Raw genomic sequence first — 17,829 nt, forward strand, 5'->3', positions numbered from 1 at the left:
TCGTCTTCACCGTGTTAAAGGGCGTACGTACCACAGGGTGCAGTGCACACCCTTGAACTCTTGCAGTCTGCTTTTGATGTTGTTCAGTCCCAGCTGACCCAACTTAGGCTAATGCAGACAAATCCAAGGTGATGTTATTCGCAAATGGCAAACGGCTGCCATTGAACATCCCTAAAATATTGACTACTTATGGGGTCGAGCTTGAGTTGGCCACAACATATAAGTACCTAGGAATTATTATTGATGAGAGATTGTCTTTTAAAGGGGAACATTATCACCAGACCTATGTAAGCGTCAATATATACCTTAATGTTGCAGAAAAAAAGACCATATATTTTTTTAACCGATTTCCGAACTCTAAATGGGTGAATTTTGCCGAATTAAACGCCTTTCTAATATTCGCTCTCCCCATTTTCTCAAACACCGAGTCAAATCAGCTCTGTTATTTTCCGTTTTTTCGACTGTTTTCCGTACCTTGGAGACGTCATGCCTCGTCGGTGTGTTGTCGGAGGGTGTAACAACACGAACAGGGACGGATTCAAGTTGCACCAGTGGCCCAAAGATGCGAAAGTGGCAAGAAATTGGACGTTTGTTCCGCACACTTTACCGACGAAAGCTATGCTACGACAGAGATGGCAAGAATGTGTGGATATCCTGCGACACTCAAAGCAGATGCATTTCCAACGATAAAGTCAAAGAAATCTGCCGCCAGACCCCCATTGAATCTGCCGAAGTGTGTGAGCAATTCAGGGACAAAGGCCCTCGGTAGCACGGCAAGCAATGGCGGCAGTTTGTTCCCGCAGACGAGCGAGCTAAACCCCCTATCGACCCTAGCTTCCCTGGCCTGCTGACATCAACTCCAAAACTGGACAGATCAGCTTTCAGGAAAAGAGCGCGGATGAGGGTATGTCTACAGAATATATTAATTGATGAAAATTGGGCTGTCTGCACTCTCAAAGTGCATGTTGTTGCCAAATGTATTTCATATGCTGTAAACCTAGTTCATAGTTGTTAGTTTCCTTTAATGCCAAACAAACACATACCAATCGTTGGTTAGAAGGCGATCGCCGAATTCGTCCTCGCTTTCTCCCGTGTCGCTGGCTGTCGTGTCGTTTTCGTCGGTTTCGCTTGCATACGGTTCAAACCGATATGGCTCAATAGCTTCAGTTTCTTCTTCAATTTCGTTTTCGCTACCTGCCTCCACACTACAACCATCCGTTTCAATACATTCGTAATCTGTTGAATCGCTTAAGCCGCTGAAATCCGAGTCTGAATCCGAGCTAATGTCGCTATAGCTTGCTGTTCTTTCCGCCATGTTTGTTTGTGTTGGTTTCACTATGTGACGTCACAGGAAAATGGACGGGTGTTTATAACGATGGTTAAAATCAGGCACTTTAAAGCTTTTTTTAGGGATATTGCGTGATGGGTAAAATTTTGAAAAAAACTTCAAAAAATATAATAAGCCACTGGGAACTGATTTTTAATGGTTTTAACCATTCTGAAATTGTGATAATGTTCCCCTTTAAAGCACACATAGAAAAGCTTGTCTCGAAGCTTAAAATTAAACTGGGGTTCTTTTTCAGAAATAAGTCTTGTTTTTCCCTAAAAGTTAGGAAACATCTCGACTTTTTATGAATGCACCTGGCACTTACTTGAAGAAAGTAGACACTGTATAGACACTGTTGTGGAAATCTTGTCCATCACTGTACTCTGTATGCAAAGGCAAACTGTCCATCTTTAACTACCCGAATACTTTCTCGATGGATAGTTTTTATATATAAATGTCTTCTTGGACTTGTCCCCACCTATATGTGTTCTTTTGTGTGTAGAGACTCCAGTCATTACAGCCTACGCTCACAGGATGTCCTCCACTTGTTGGTTCCTAGAGCCAACACAGAACTTGGAAAAAAAGCATCCAGTTATGCTGCTCCCTGGTCATGGAATGGCTTCCAGAAAGATCTAAGGCTACCCGAATTGATGACTTTGGGGGAGTTTAAGTCCATTTTAAAAGATCGAGAAACCAGTTATTTCGGGAAATGTACTTGCTTTTAATTTGAATTATTATTACTTAATCGTTTTAAATATTTTTTTACCTGTTGTGGTATGACTGCTGTTGTTCTGTTGTATTGTCTTGTTGTAATTATTATTGTAACTTTGTTTGTGCAACCCACTATTTGAAGGTCGCTCTTGAAAAATAGATTTTAATCTCAATGAGTCTTTACCTCGTTAAATAAAGGAAATTGATTTATCTAAGCATTAATAATAAGCATTCAGATCTGCACAAGGAGTAATAAAGAGTGACAGGTAATAATGTAGTTGTTACACCTGTCCTGCTGTTCTGTCCGGTGCAGACTCTTGTCGAGGAGCACAGGGAAGACGTTCCCTTGTAAAATTGTTCTTTGACTGTGAGTGTTTAATATAGTGTAAGATATTCTGTTAAAATGAAGCCAATATGGAATTTTTTTGTAGTTCCCTTTTGTCAGGCTTGCCCCTGACAGTTTGGTTGTGTTTTAGTTTTTCCTCTGTGTGTGTGTGTGTAGTATTTCCTGTCAACGCTTTTGTTTTGGTTCTGTTTCCTGTTTGTCTCCCTGAGTGCTGTGTCCCCTCAGTTGTGGCTGATTGGCACCTGGCCACACCTGGTGTCAATCAGCCAGCTGCTATTTATACCTGTCCTGCCCTCCAGTCACTGCTGGATTATTGTCATTGTCATTGTCATTACCATTACTACCTGTCTTAATACTTGTCGTTGTAGCTCTGTCTACTTTTGTTTCACTGTGCTCATGTCCTAGTTCCTTCGTGTCACAGTAAGTGTTTTTGTTTCTTGTCCACAGTTAGCCTCTGTGCTATTTTAGTTCATATCCAAGATTGTTCTACGCCTTGTGCGCACCTTTTGTTGTTACCCTTTTGTTTGTTTTTTTGCCATAGTGTTTAATTAAATCATATTTTCTCGCTCAATGCCTGCCGTCATCTCTGCATCTTGGGGTTCGTCACCAACAAACTCTGACACCTTTACTTGGAAAAGTATCGAAACGTATCAGAAAGTATTGATTGGTGTATCTGATTGGAGAGCTATCTTCAGCGGCTAGTGGGTCCATGACAAAAACAATTGGCCAAGACAGCTCGTATCTCGGAAACGGCGTAAAATGGGATTATCATATGCAAAGGTAGTTTTTCTTCTATTGAAGAGAAAAGTAATTCTTCTTACGTGTAGGATTAATGTCTCGACTATTTTGTAGCGGTCAGGCATGTGGGTGACCATATCCGTCATGTTGTCTTCTGATGTCCTCACCAGAGTCGGACCAAACACCAGAGCCAGGTTTCTTGGTTCCATCTGGAAAATGGATGTACATTTAGCATCGACCTTTTCATTTTTACAAAACATACCGTATTTTTCGTACTATAAGGCACACTTCAAATTCTTTCATTTTCTCAAAACTCGACAGTGCGCCTAATAAACGGAACACTTTTGGTTGTGTTTACCGACCTCGAAGCTATTTTATTTGGTACATGGTGAAATAAGTCTGACCAGTAGATGGCAGTCACACATAAGAGATACTGTACTTGTAGACCGCAATATGATGGCAGTCACACATACGAGATACATGTAGACTGCAATATGATAGCGGTCACACATAAGAGATACGTGTAGACTGCAATATGATGGCAGTCACACATAAGATATACGTGTAGACTGCAATATGATGGCAGTCACACATAAGAGATATGTGTAGACTACAATATGACTCAAGTGAACAACACCAAAATATGATATGTTCCATTGAAAATGTAGAACATTACACACAGCGCTCAAAAATCTATCAAAATGTTTTAGTACGACTTTGGTAAGCTATGAAGCCGCACCGCTTGATGGATTGTACTGTGCTTCAACATAGGAGTATTATTATGGTGTGTGTATAAGGTAAGACATATTATCTGCCGCTTTGTTTTGCAATATTATGCAAAAGCAACTTTTCTTACCTTCTGATACCTGCTGATCTGTGTTTAGGATCTGCATAAGGTGCGACTTATACTCCGGTGCGACTTATATATGTTTTTTACTTTCTTTATTATGCATTTTCGGCAGGTGCGACTTATACTCCGGTGCGACTTATACTCCGGTGCGACTTATATATGTTTTTTACCTTCTTTATTATGCATTTTCGGCAGGTGCGACTTTTACTCCGGTGCGACTTATGCTCCGGTGCGACTTATACTCCGGTGCGACTTCTATATGTTTTTTACCTTCTTTATTATGCACTTTCGGCAGGTACGGCTTATACTCCGGTGCGACTTATACTCCGGTGCGACTTATACTCCAGTGCGACTTATATATGTTTTTTGCCTTCTTTATTATGCATTTTCGGCAGGTGCGACTTATGCTCCGGTGCGACTTATATATGTTTTTTACCTTCTTTATTATGCATTTTCGGGAGGTGCGACTTATACTCCGGTGCGACTTATACTCCAGTGCGACTTATATATGTTTTTTACCTTCTTTATTATGCATTTTCGGCAGGTGCGACTTATGCTCCGGTGCGACCTATATATGTTTTTTACCTTCTTTATTATGCATTTTCGGCAGGTGTGACTTATACTCCGGTGCGACTTATATATGTTTTTTACCTTCTTTATTATGCATTTTCGGCAGGTGCGACTTATACTCCGGTGCGACTTATACTCCAGTGCAACTTATATACGTTTTTTACCTTCTTTATTATGCATTTTCGGCAGGTGCGGCTTATACTCCGGTGCGACTTATGCTCCGGTGCGACTTATACTCCGGTGCGACTTATCTATGTTTTTTGCCTTCTTTATTATGCATTTTCGGCAGGTGCGACTTATACTCCGGTGCGACTTATACACCAGTGTGACTTATATATGTTTTTTACCTTCTTTATTATGCATTTTCGGCAGGTGCGACTTAGACTCCGGTGCGACTTATACTCCGGTGCGACTTATATATGTTTTTTGCCTTCTTTATTATGCATTTTCGGCAGGTGCGACTTATACATGTTTTTTACCTTCTTTGTTATGCATTTTCGGCGGGTGCGACTTATACTCCGGTGCGACTTATGCTCCGGTGCGACTTATACTCCGGTGCGACTTATATATGTTTTTTACCTTCTTTATCATGCATTTTTGGCAGGTGTGACTTATACTCCGGTGTGGCTTATACATGTTTTTTACCTTCTTTATTATGCATTTTTGGCATGTGCGGCTTATGCTCCGGTGCGACTTATACTCCGGTGCGACCTATATATGTTTTTTACCTTCTTTATTATGCATTTTCGGCAGGTGCGACTTATACTCCGGTGCGACTTATATATGTTTTTTACCTTCTTTATTATGCATTTTCGGCAGGTGCGGCTTATACTCCGGTGCGGCTTATACTCCAGTGCAACTTATATACGTTTTTTACCTTCTTTATTATGCATTTTTGGCAGGTGCGACTTATACTCCGGTGCGACTTATGCTCCGGTGCGACTTATACTCCGGTGCGACTTATCTATGTTTTTTGCCTTCTTTATTATGCATTTTCGGCAGGTGTGACTTAGACTCCGGTGCGACTTATACTCCGGTGCGACTTATATATGTTTTTTGCCTTCTTTATTATGCATTTTCGGCAGGTGCGACTTATACTCCGGTGCGACTTATGCTCCGGTGCGACTTATACTCCGGTGCGACTTATATATGTTTTTTACCTTCTTTATTATGCATTTTTGGCAGGTGTGACTTATACTCCGGTGTGGCTTATACATGTTTTTTACCTTCTTTATTATGCATTTTTGGCATGTGCGGCTTATGCTCCGGTGCGACTTATACTCCGGTGCGACTTATATATGTTTTTTACCTTCTTTATTATTCATTTTCGGCAGGTGCGACTTATACTCCGGTGCGACTTATACTCCGGTGCGACTTATACTCCAGTGCGACTTATATATGTTTTTTACTTTCTTTATTATGCATTTTCGGCAGGTGCGACGTATACTCCGGTGCGACTTATATATGTTTTTTGCCTTCTTTATTATGCATTTTCGGGAGGTGCGACTTATACTCCGGTGCGACTTATACTCCGGTGCGACTTATATATGTTTTTTACCTTCTTTATTATGCATTTTCGGCAGGTGTGACTTATACTCCGGTGCGACTTATACTCTGGTGCGACTTATACTCCAGTGCGACTTATATATGTTTTTTACCTTCTTTATTATGCATTTTCGGCAGGTGCGACTTATACTCCGGTGCGACTTATATATGTTTTTTACCTTCTTTATTATGCATTTTCGGTAGGTGCGACTTATACTCCGGTGCGACTTATACTCCGGTGCGACTTATACTCCAGTGCGACTTATGTATGTTTTTTATCTTCTTTATTATGCATTTTCAGCAGGTGAGACTTATACTCCAGTGCGACTTATATATGTTTTTTTCCTTCTTTATTATGCATTTTCGGCAGGTACGACTTATACTCCGGTGCGACTTATACATGTTTTTTACCTTCTTTATTATGCATTTTCGGCAGGTGCGGCTTATACTCCGGTGCGACTTATACTCCGGTGCGACTTATACTCCAGTGCGACTTATATATGTTTTTTACTTTCTTTATTATGCATTTTCGGCAGGTGCGCCGTATACTCCGGTGCGACTTATACTCCGGTGCGACTTATATATGTTTTTTACCTTCTTTATTATTCATTTTCGGCAGGTGCGACTTATACTCCGGTGCGACTTATACTCCGGTGCGACTTATACTCCAGTGCGACTTATATATGTTTTTTACTTTCTTTATTATGCATTTTCGGCAGGTGCGACGTATACTCCGGTGCGACTTATATATGTTTTTTGCCTTCTTTATTATGCATTTTCGGGAGGTGCGACTTATACTCCGGTGCGACTTATACTCCGGTGCGACTTATATATGTTTTTTACCTTCTTTATTATGCATTTTCGGCAGGTGTGACTTATACTCCGGTGCGACTTATACTCTGGTGCGACTTATACTCCAGTGCGACTTATATATGTTTTTTACCTTCTTTATTATGCATTTTCGGCAGGTGCGACTTATACTCCGGTGCGACTTATATATGTTTTTTACCTTCTTTATTATGCATTTTCGGTAGGTGCGACTTATACTCCGGTGCGACTTATACTCCGGTGCGACTTATACTCCAGTGCGACTTATGTATGTTTTTTATCTTCTTTATTATGCATTTTCAGCAGGTGAGACTTATACTCCAGTGCGACTTATATATGTTTTTTTCCTTCTTTATTATGCATTTTCGGCAGGTACGACTTATACTCCGGTGCGACTTATACATGTTTTTTACCTTCTTTATTATGCATTTTCGGCAGGTGCGGCTTATACTCCGGTGCGGCTTATACTCCGGTGCGGCTTATACTCCAGTGCGACTTATATATGTTTTTTACTTTCTTTATTATGCATTTTCGGCAGGTGCGCCGTATACTCCGGTGCGACTTATACTCCGGTGCGACTTATATATGTTTTTTGCCTTCTTTATTATGCATTTTCGGCAGGTGCGACTTATACATGTTTTTTACCTTCTTTATTATGCATTTTCGGCGGGTGCGACTTATACTCCGGTGCGACTTATGCTCCGGTGCGACTTATACTCCGGTGCGACTTATATATGTTTTTTACCTTCTTTATCATGCATTTTTGGCAGGTGTGACTTATACTCCGGTGTGGCTTATACATGTTTTTTACCTTCTTTATTATGCATTTTTGGCATGTGCGGCTTATGCTCCGGTGCGACTTATACTCCGGTGCGACCTATATATGTTTTTTACCTTCTTTATTATGCATTTTCGGCAGGTGCGACTTATACTCCGGTGCGACTTATATATGTTTTTTACCTTCTTTATTATGCATTTTCGGCAGGTGCGGCTTATACTCCGGTGCGGCTTATACTCCAGTGCAACTTATATACGTTTTTTACCTTCTTTATTATGCATTTTTGGCAGGTGCGACTTATACTCCGGTGCGACTTATGCTCCGGTGCGACTTATACTCCGGTGCGACTTATCTATGTTTTTTGCCTTCTTTATTATGCATTTTCGGCAGGTGTGACTTAGACTCCGGTGCGACTTATACTCCGGTGCGACTTATATATGTTTTTTGCCTTCTTTATTATGCATTTTCGGCAGGTGCGACTTATACTCCGGTGCGACTTATGCTCCGGTGCGACTTATACTCCGGTGCGACTTATATATGTTTTTTACCTTCTTTATTATGCATTTTTGGCAGGTGTGACTTATACTCCGGTGTGGCTTATACATGTTTTTTACCTTCTTTATTATGCATTTTTGGCATGTGCGGCTTATGCTCCGGTGCGACTTATACTCCGGTGCGACTTATATATGTTTTTTACCTTCTTTATTATTCATTTTCGGCAGGTGCGACTTATACTCCGGTGCGACTTATACTCCAGTGCGACTTATATATGTTTTTTACTTTCTTTATTATGCATTTTCGGCAGGTGCGACGTATACTCCGGTGCGACTTATATATGTTTTTTGCCTTCTTTATTATGCATTTTCGGGAGGTGCGACTTATACTCCGGTGCGACTTATACTCCGGTGCGACTTATATATGTTTTTTACCTTCTTTATTATGCATTTTCGGCAGGTGTGACTTATACTCCGGTGCGACTTATACTCTGGTGCGACTTATACTCCAGTGCGACTAATATATGTTTTTTACCTTCTTTATTATGCATTTTCGGCAGGTGCGACTTATACTCCGGTGCGACTTATATATGTTTTTTACCTTCTTTATTATGCATTTTCGGTAGGTGCGACTTATACTCCGGTGCGACTTATACTCCGGTGCGACTTATACTCCAGTGCGACTTATGTATGTTTTTTATCTTCTTTATTATGCATTTTCAGCAGGTGAGACTTATACTCCAGTGCGACTTATATATGTTTTTTTCCTTCTTTATTATGCATTTTCGGCAGGTACGACTTATACTCCGGTGCGACTTATACATGTTTTTTACCTTCTTTATTATGCATTTTCGGCAGGTGCGGCTTATACTCCGGTGCGACTTATACTCCGGTGCGACTTATACTCCAGTGCGACTTATATATGTTTTTTACTTTCTTTATTATGCATTTTCGGCAGGTGCGCCGTATACTCCGGTGCGACTTATACTCCGGTGCGACTTATATATGTTTTTTGCCTTCTTTATTATGCATTTTCGGGAGATGCGACTTATACTCCGGTGCGACTTATACTCCGGTGCGACTTATATATGTTTTTTGCCTTCTTTATTATGCATTTTCGGCAGGTGTGACTTATACTCCGGTGCGACTTATACTCTGGTGCGACTTATACTCCAGTGCGACTTATATATGTTTTTTACCTTCTTTATTATGCATTTTCGGCAGGTGCGACTTATACTCCGGTGCGACTTATATATGTTTTTTACCTTCTTTATTATGCATTTTCGGCAGGTGCGACTTATACTCCGGTGCGACTTATACTCCGGTGCGACTTATACTCCAGTGCGACTTATGCATGTTTTTTATCTTCTTTATTATGCATTTTCGGCAGGTGAGACTTATACTCCAGTGCGACTTATATATGTTTTTTACCTTCTTTATTATGCATTTTCGGCAGGTGCGACTTATACTCCGGTGCGACTTATACATGTTTTTTACCTTCTTTATTATGCATTTTCGGCAGGTGCGACTTATACTCCGGTGCGACTTATACTCCGGTGCGACTTATGTATGTTTTTTACCTTCTTTATTATGCATTTTCGGCAGGTGCGACTTATGCTCCGGTGCGACTTATATATGTTTTTTACCTTCTTTATTATGCATTTTTGGCAGGTGCGACTTATACTCCGGTGCGACTTATACATGTTTTTTACCTTTTTTATTATGCATTTTCGGCAGGTGCGACTTATACTCCGGTGCGACTTATGCTCCGGTGCGACTTATACTCCGGTGCGACTTATGTATGTTTTTTACCTTCTTTATTATGCATTTTTGGCGGGTGCGACTTATACTCCGGTGCGACTTATACATGTTTTTTACCTTCTTTATTATGCATTTTCGGCAGGTGCGACTTATGCTCCGGTGCGACTTATGCTCCGGTGCAACTTATACATGTTTTTTACCTTCTTTATTATGCATTTTCGGCATGTGCGACTTATGCTCCGGTGCGACTTATACTCCGGTGCGACTTATATATGTTTTTTACCTTCTTTATTATGCATTTTCGGCAGGTGCGACTTATACTCCGGTGCGACTTATACATGTATTTTACCTTCTTTATTATGCATTTTCGGCAGGTGTGATTTATACTCCGGTGCGACTTATACTCCGGTGCGACTTATGCTCCGGTACAACTTGTACTCCGGTGCGACTTATATATGTTTTTTACCTTCTTTATTATGCATTTTCGGCAGGTGCGACTTATACTCCGGTGCGACTTATACTCCAGTGCGACTTATATATGTTTTTTACCTTCTTTATTATGCATTTTTGGCAGGTGCGACTTATACTCCGGTGCGACTTATACTCCGGTGCGACTTATATATGTTTTTTGCCTTCTTTATTATGCATTTTCGGCAGGTGCGACTTATACTCAGGTGCGACTTATACTCTGGTGCGACTTATACTCCAGTGCGACTAATATATGTTTTTTACTTTCTTTATTATAAATTTTCGGCAGGTGCGACTTATACTCCGGTGCGACTTATATATGTATTTTACCTTCTTTATTATGCATTTTCGGCATCTGCGACTTATAGTCCGGTGCAACTTATACTCCGGTGCGACTTATACTCCGGTGCGACTTATACTCCAGTGCGACTTATATATGTTTTTTATCCTCTTTATTATGCATTTTCGGCAGGTGCGACTTATACTCCAGTGCGACTTATATATGTTTTTTACCTTCTTTATTATGCGTTTTCGGCGGGTGCGACTTATACTCCGGTGCGGCTTATACATGTTTTTTACCTTCTTTATTATGCATTTTTGGCAGGTGCGACTTATACTCCGGTGCGACTTATATATGTTTTTTGCCTTCTTTATTATGCATTTTCGGCAGGTGCGACTTATGCTCCGGTGCGACTTATATGTTTTTTTACCTTCTTTGTAATGCATTTTTGGCAGGTGCGACTTATACTCCGGTGCGACTTATACATGTTTTTTACCTTCTTTATTGTGCATTTTCGGCAGGTGCGGCTTATACTCCGGTGCGACTTATGCTCCGGTGCGACTTATACTCCGGTGCGACTTATATAAATTTTTTGCCTTCTTTATTATGCATTTTTGGCAGGTGCGACTTATACTCCGGTGCGACTTATACATGTTTTTTGCCTTCTTTATTATGCATTTTTGGCATGTGCGGCTTATGCTCCGGTGCGACTTATACTCCGGTGCGACTTATATATGTTTTTTACCTTCTTTATTATTCATTTTCGGCAGGTGCGACTTATACTCCGGTGCGACTTATACTCCGGTGCGACTTATATTCCAGTGCGACTTATATATGTTTTTTACTTTCTTTATTATGCATTTTCGGCGGGTGTGACTTATACTCCGGTGCGACTTATATATGTTTTTTGCCTTCTTTATTATGCATTTTCGGCAGGGTGCGACTTATACTCCGGTGCGACTTATACTCCGGTGCGACTTATACTCCGGTGCGACTTATATATGTTTTTTACCTTCTTTATTATGCATTTTCGGCGGGTGTGACTTATACTCCGGTGCGACTTATACTCTGGTGCGACTTATACTCCAGTGCGACTTATATATGTTGTTTGCCTTCTTTATTATGCATTTTCGGCAGGTGCGACTTACACTCCGGTGCGACTTATATATGTTTTTTACCTTCTTTATTATGCATTTTCGGCAGGTGCAACTTATACTCCGGTGCGACTTATACTCCAGTGCGACTTGTATATGTTTTTTACCTTCTTTATTATGCATTTTCGGCAGGTGCGACTTATACTCCGGTGCGACTTATATATGTTTTTTGCCTTCTTTATTATGCATTTTCGGCAGGTGCGACTTATGCTCCGGTGCGACTTATATATGTTTTTTACCTTCTTTATAATGCATTTTTGGCAGGTGCGACTTATACTCCGGTGCGACTTATACATGTTTTTTACCTTCTTTATTATGCATTTTCGGCAGGTGCGACTTATACTCCGGTGCGACTTGTGCTCCGGTGCGACTTATACTCCGGTGCGACTTATATATGTTTTTTACCTTCTTTATTATGCATTTTTGGCAGGTGCGACTTATACTCCGGTGCGACTTATACATGTTTTTTACCTTCTTTATTATGCATTTTTGTCATGTGCGGCTAATGCTCCGGTGCGACTTATACTCCGGTGCGACTTATATATGTTTTTTGCCTTCTTTATTATTCATTTTCGGCAGGTGCGACTTATACTCCGGTGCGACTTATACTCCGGTGCGACTTATACTCCAGTGCCACTTATATATGTTTTTTACTTTCTTTATTATGCATTTTCGGCAGGTGCGACTTATACTCCGGTGCGACTTATACTCCGGTGCGACTTATATATGTTTTTTGCCTTCTTTATTATGCATTTTCGGCAGGTGCGACTTATACTCCGGTGCGACTTATACTCCGGTGCGACTTATATATGTTTTTTGCCTTCTTTATTATGCATTTTCGGCAGGTGCGACTTATGCTCCGGTGCGACTTATACATGTTTTTTACCTTCTTTATTATGCATTTTCGGCAGGTGCGACTTATACTCCGGTGCGACTTGTGCTCCGGTGCGACTTATACTCCGGTGCGACTTATATATGTTTTTTGCCTTCTTTATTATGCATTTTTGGCAGGTGCGACTTATACTCCGGTGCGACTTATACATGTTTTTTACCTTCTTTATTATGCATTTTTGGCATGTGCGGCTTATGCTCCGGTGCGACTTATACTCCGGTGCGACTTATATATGTTTTTTACCTTCTTTATTATTCATTTTCGGCAGGTGTGACTTATACTCCGGTGCGACTTATACTCTGGTGCGACTTATACTCCAGTGCAACTTATATATGTTTTTTGCCTTCTTTATTATGCATATCCGGCAGGTGCGACTTATACTCCGGTGCGACTTATATATGTTTTTTACCTTCTTTATTATGCATTTTCGGCAGGTGCGACTTATACTCCGGTGCAACTTATACTCCGGTGCGACTTATATATGTTTTTTATCTTCTTTATTATGCATTTTCGGCAGGTGCGACTTATACTCCAGTGCGACTTATATATGTTTTTTGCCTTCTTTATTATGCATTTTCGGCAGGTGCGACTTATACTCCGGTGCGACTTATGCATGTTTTTTGCCTTCTTTATTATGCATTTTCGGCAGGTGCGACTTATACTCCGGTGCGACTTATACATGTTTTTTACCTTCTTTATTATGCATTTTCGGCAGGTGCGACTTATACTCCGGTGCGACTTATGCTCCGGTGCATACTCCGGTGCGACTTATACCGTATTTTCCGCACTATAAGGCGCACCGGATTATTAGCCGCACCTTCTATGAATTACATATTTCATAATTTTGTCCACCAATAAGCCGCCCCGGACTAAAAGCCGTGCCTACGCTGCGCTAAAGTGAATGTCAAAAAAACGCTGCGCTAAAGTGAATGTCAAAAAAACAGTCAGATAGTTCAGTCAAACTTTAATAATATATTGAAAACCAGCGTTCTAACAACTCTGTCCCAAAATGTACGCAAATGTGCAATCACAAACATAGTAAAATTCAAAATGGTGTAGAGCAATAGTAACATAATGTTGCTCGAACGTTAATGTCACAACACACAAAATAAACATAGCGCTCACCTTCTGAAGTTATTCTTCATTCGTAAATCCTTCGAATTCTTCGTCTTCGGTGTCCGAATTGAAAAGTTGCGCAAGCGTGGGATCCAAAATGGCCGGTTCCGTCTCGTAGAAGTCATCGGGAGTCAGTGTCGCTGTTGTTCTGTGAATCCTGCCTTCCGGAAAGCTCGGACCACAGTTGTGACCGAAATATCTGCCCAGGCATTTACGATCCACTGGCAAATGTTGGCGTATGTCGTCCGAGGCTGTCTGCCCGTCTTAGTGAAGGTGTGTTCGCCTTCGGAGCTGTGTGAAAAAAGCCACCCGGCCTCTTCGCGTAAACTTCCCTTAACCACTCGCTCATCTTTTCTTCATCCATCCATCCCTTCGAGTTAGCTTTTATGATGACGCCGGCTGGAAAGGTCTCTTTTGGCAAGGTCTTCCTTTTGAATATCACCATGAGTGGAAGTTAGCATGGCAAGCTAGAACCACAGTGAAGGATGACTTCTCATTCCCTGTGGAGCGAATATTCACCGTACGTGCTCCCGTTCCACAGTGCGGTTCAGTTGCTGTGAAATACGGTAGTAATCCGTGTGCGGATGGAGAGATTGCGTCTTTTTATGAACCGGATCGTTTAGTAGGAGCCATTTTGTGGTCTTTACAGATGTAAACAGGAAATGAAACGTACGGTGATATCCGCGCGTTTTTTCTTCTTCTTCCGGGGGCGGGTGAAGCGCTTCCTGTTCTATGGGGGCGGGTGAAGCGCTTCCTGTTCTATGGGGGCGGGTGCTTTCCTTGGCGGTTGCTTGCGTAGAAGAAGAAGCGCTTCCTGTTCTACCGGGAAAAAAGATGGCGGCTGTTTACCGAAGTTGCGAGACCGAAACTTTATGAAAATGAATCGTAATAAAGCGCACCGGGTTATTAGGCGCACTGTCAGCTTTTGAGAAAAATTGTGGTTTTTAGGTGCGCCTTATAGTGCGGAAAATACGGTATATGTTTTTTACCTTCTTTATTATGCGTTTTTGGCAGGTGCGACTTATACTCCGGTGCGACTTATACATGTTTTTTACCTTCTTTATTATGCATTTTCGGCAGGTGCGACTTATGCTCCGGTGCGACTTATACTCCGGTGCAACTTATACATGTTTTTTACCTTCTTTATTATGCATTTTCGGCATGTGCGACTTATGCTCCGGTGCGACTTATACTCCGGTGCGACTTATATATGTTTTTTACCTTCTTTATTATGCATTTTCGGCAGGTGTGACTTATACTCCGGTGCGACTTATGCTCCGCTGCAACTTGTACTCCGGTGCGACTTATATATGTTTTTTACCTTCTTTATTATGCATTTTCGGCAGGTGCGACTTATACTCCGGTTCGATTTATACTCCGGTGCGACTTATACTCCAGTGTGACTTATATGTGTTTTTTACCTTCTTTATTATGCATTTTCGGCAGGTGCGGCTTATACTCCGGTGCGACTTATACTCCGGTGCGACTTATATTCTGAAAAATGCGGTACTACCTTATTCTTTTCCGAGTGATCCGCCACTTTTTTTAAGTGAGCCACTAGGAACTTGAGGGTGTGGCGATGATAATCTGGCAGGTCATGAATCTGGAAAGAAAACAACGTTCATGAAAAAAATAAAAGCCTTTTTATTTTTTTATTTTTTTTGACTTGAATACCAGTTTTTTCATGGTCTTTAGCCGGTCCCTTTTGTCTTCTATCCTGTTGGCATCAATGAAGGATTGGTATTTGTCTATAAAAAGATGATTTAAATAGTGAATAAACACATTCCACATTCATTGGGTGTTGTTTGTTTTACGCACCGTCAGTAAACAAAGGCTGGGGCAGTTTTCGGAAAAAAGACTTCAGTAGGCTGCTGATGACATTCAAGTCCTGCCATCTCTGTTGAGATAAAACGTTGTTTAGACATTTCTGCTGCTGAGTAAAAAAAAGAAGATATTCCAATAGAATGTTTGAGAAGTGCTTTCCACACCTCTTTAGCGGTGTTGATATCAAAACCTTTATTCAGATGATCCTGCAAGTTAGACACCATGGCATTGTTCCCTGGCACCCGGTAGATACCAGTAGAATCCAGACCAGTTGCTTCCACCACGCCACAACACATCTCCACAACCTGCGGGACAAACTGCGACAAAGATGTGGAATGAATGATATTCTATTCAGTATTTTAGTCAGAATGATCACGCAACTGAGGTGGCTGTCATTGTTTCCATCTATCTTTTAAAAAAAAAGGACCGCACTACCCTCAATCTCAGAACATGGTCTCTGGCGGAGACTCCGCTTTGCGTGAGGGAGCGCATGTCAAACGTCAACTTCTGTACTAAACCCAAAACCAGTGAAGTTGGCACGTTGTGTAAATGGTAAATAAAAACGGAATACAATCCACGTTGATGTAACACGTGGCTTGGCATTGTCTTGCTGAAATAAGCAGGGGCGTCCATGGTAACGTTGCTTGGATGGCAACATTTGTTGCTCCAAAACCTGTATGTACCTTTCAGCATTAATGGCGCCTTCACAGATGTGTACGTTACCCATGCCTTGGGCACTAATACACCCCCATACCATCACAGATGCTGGCTTTTCAACTTTGCGCCTATAACATTCCCACTTTTCCACTTTGTTCCGGAGGACACAACATCCACAGTTTCCAAAAACAATTTTAAATGTAGACTCGTCAGACCACAGAACACTTTTCCACTTTGCATCAGTCCATCTTAGATGAGCTGGGGCCCAGCAAAGTGTTTCTGGGTGTTGTTGATGAATGGCTTTCGCTTTGCATAGTAGAGTTTTGACTTGCACTTACAGATGTAGCGACTGTAGTTACTGACAGTGGTTTTCTGAAGTGGTCCTGAGCCCATGTGGCGATATCCTTTACACACTGATGTCACTTTTTGATGCAGTACAGCCTGAGGGATCGAAGGTCACGGGTATTCAATGTTACGTGCAGTGATTTCTCCAGATTCTTTGAACTTTTGATGATATTACGGACCGTAGATGGTGAAATCCCTAAATTCCTTGCAATAGCTGGTTGAGAAATGTTGTTCTTAATCTGTTGGACAATTTGCTTACGCATTTGTTGACAAAGTGGTGACCCTCGCCCCGTCCTTGTTTGTGAATGACTGAGCATTTCATGGAAGCTGCTTTTATACCCAACCATGGCACCCACCTGTTCCCAATTAGCCTGTTCACCTGTGGGATGTTCCAAATAAGTATCTGATTAGCATTTCTCAACTAAGTTTTCCAGTTCGAAAATTAAAAATCTTGTCGTTGCAGTCTATTTAAATGAATATAAGTTGAAAAGGATTTGCAAATCATTGTATTTTGTTTTTATTTACAATTTACACAACGTGCCAACTTCACTGGTTTTGGCGTTTGTATGACAGAAGGCGTTATAAAAATACTCAGTGCTTGTTTTGCAAGGCAGAAGGTGCCAGGTGCAAACCCTGTTCGAGGTGGGGTTGGCAAGGTGTAAAAATGCATGTTTTAATGGTGTTACAATTGTTATGTTGTACAACAACAAAAAGTGATTTCACCAAGAATTAGTTTTTATACAAAACATGCATTTAAAAATAAATTAAAGTTTGTTAAAAGTATCAAAATCGTTTCACAAAAAAAAAAGAAGTGTGAATATGTTTTGTAACGGGCTCAAAATAAAATAGTGTTTTATACTGACTAACTAATGGGGGTAAGAAATAGAACCAGTGAAGTTGGCACGTTGTGTAAATGGTAAATAAAAACAGAATACAATGATTTGCAAATCCTTTTCAACTTATATTCAATTGAATAGACTGCAAAGACAAGATACTTAATGTTCGAACTGGAAAACTTTATTTTTTTGCCAATATTAGCTCATTTGGAATTTGATGCCTGCAACATGTTTCAAAAAAGCGGGTACAAGTGGCCAAAAAGACTGAGAAAATTGAGGAATGCTCATCAAACACTTATTTGGAACATC

At 41.0% G+C, this 17,829-nt stretch overlaps 1 protein-coding gene and 1 long non-coding RNA gene across 2 annotated transcripts in view; one reads left to right on the plus strand and one right to left on the minus strand.

Moving 5' to 3' along the window:
* The window catches only part of LOC133606856 (uncharacterized), a 44,107-nt gene that overhangs the window by 25,387 nt on the left and 891 nt on the right, over nucleotides 1–17,829 (plus strand). The window lies entirely within an intron of this gene.
* Nucleotides 1–17,829, minus strand: part of LOC133606854 (rho GTPase-activating protein 23-like) — a 105,541-nt gene that overhangs the window by 8,878 nt on the left and 78,834 nt on the right. The window contains exons 15-19 of the mRNA XM_061961233.1: nucleotides 15,847–15,999; nucleotides 15,677–15,755; nucleotides 15,533–15,606; nucleotides 15,372–15,461; nucleotides 3,206–3,331 (exon numbers count right to left, since the gene is read on the minus strand). Of these exons, the coding sequence (XP_061817217.1) occupies nucleotides 3,206–3,331; nucleotides 15,372–15,461; nucleotides 15,533–15,606; nucleotides 15,677–15,755; nucleotides 15,847–15,999 (522 nt within the window). The remainder of the gene's footprint in view (nucleotides 1–3,205; nucleotides 3,332–15,371; nucleotides 15,462–15,532; nucleotides 15,607–15,676; nucleotides 15,756–15,846; nucleotides 16,000–17,829) is intronic.

The sequence above is a fragment of the Nerophis lumbriciformis genome, linkage group LG05, assembly GCF_033978685.3.
Source record: "Nerophis lumbriciformis linkage group LG05, RoL_Nlum_v2.1, whole genome shotgun sequence".
Lineage (NCBI taxonomy): Eukaryota > Metazoa > Chordata > Actinopteri > Syngnathiformes > Syngnathidae > Nerophis > Nerophis lumbriciformis.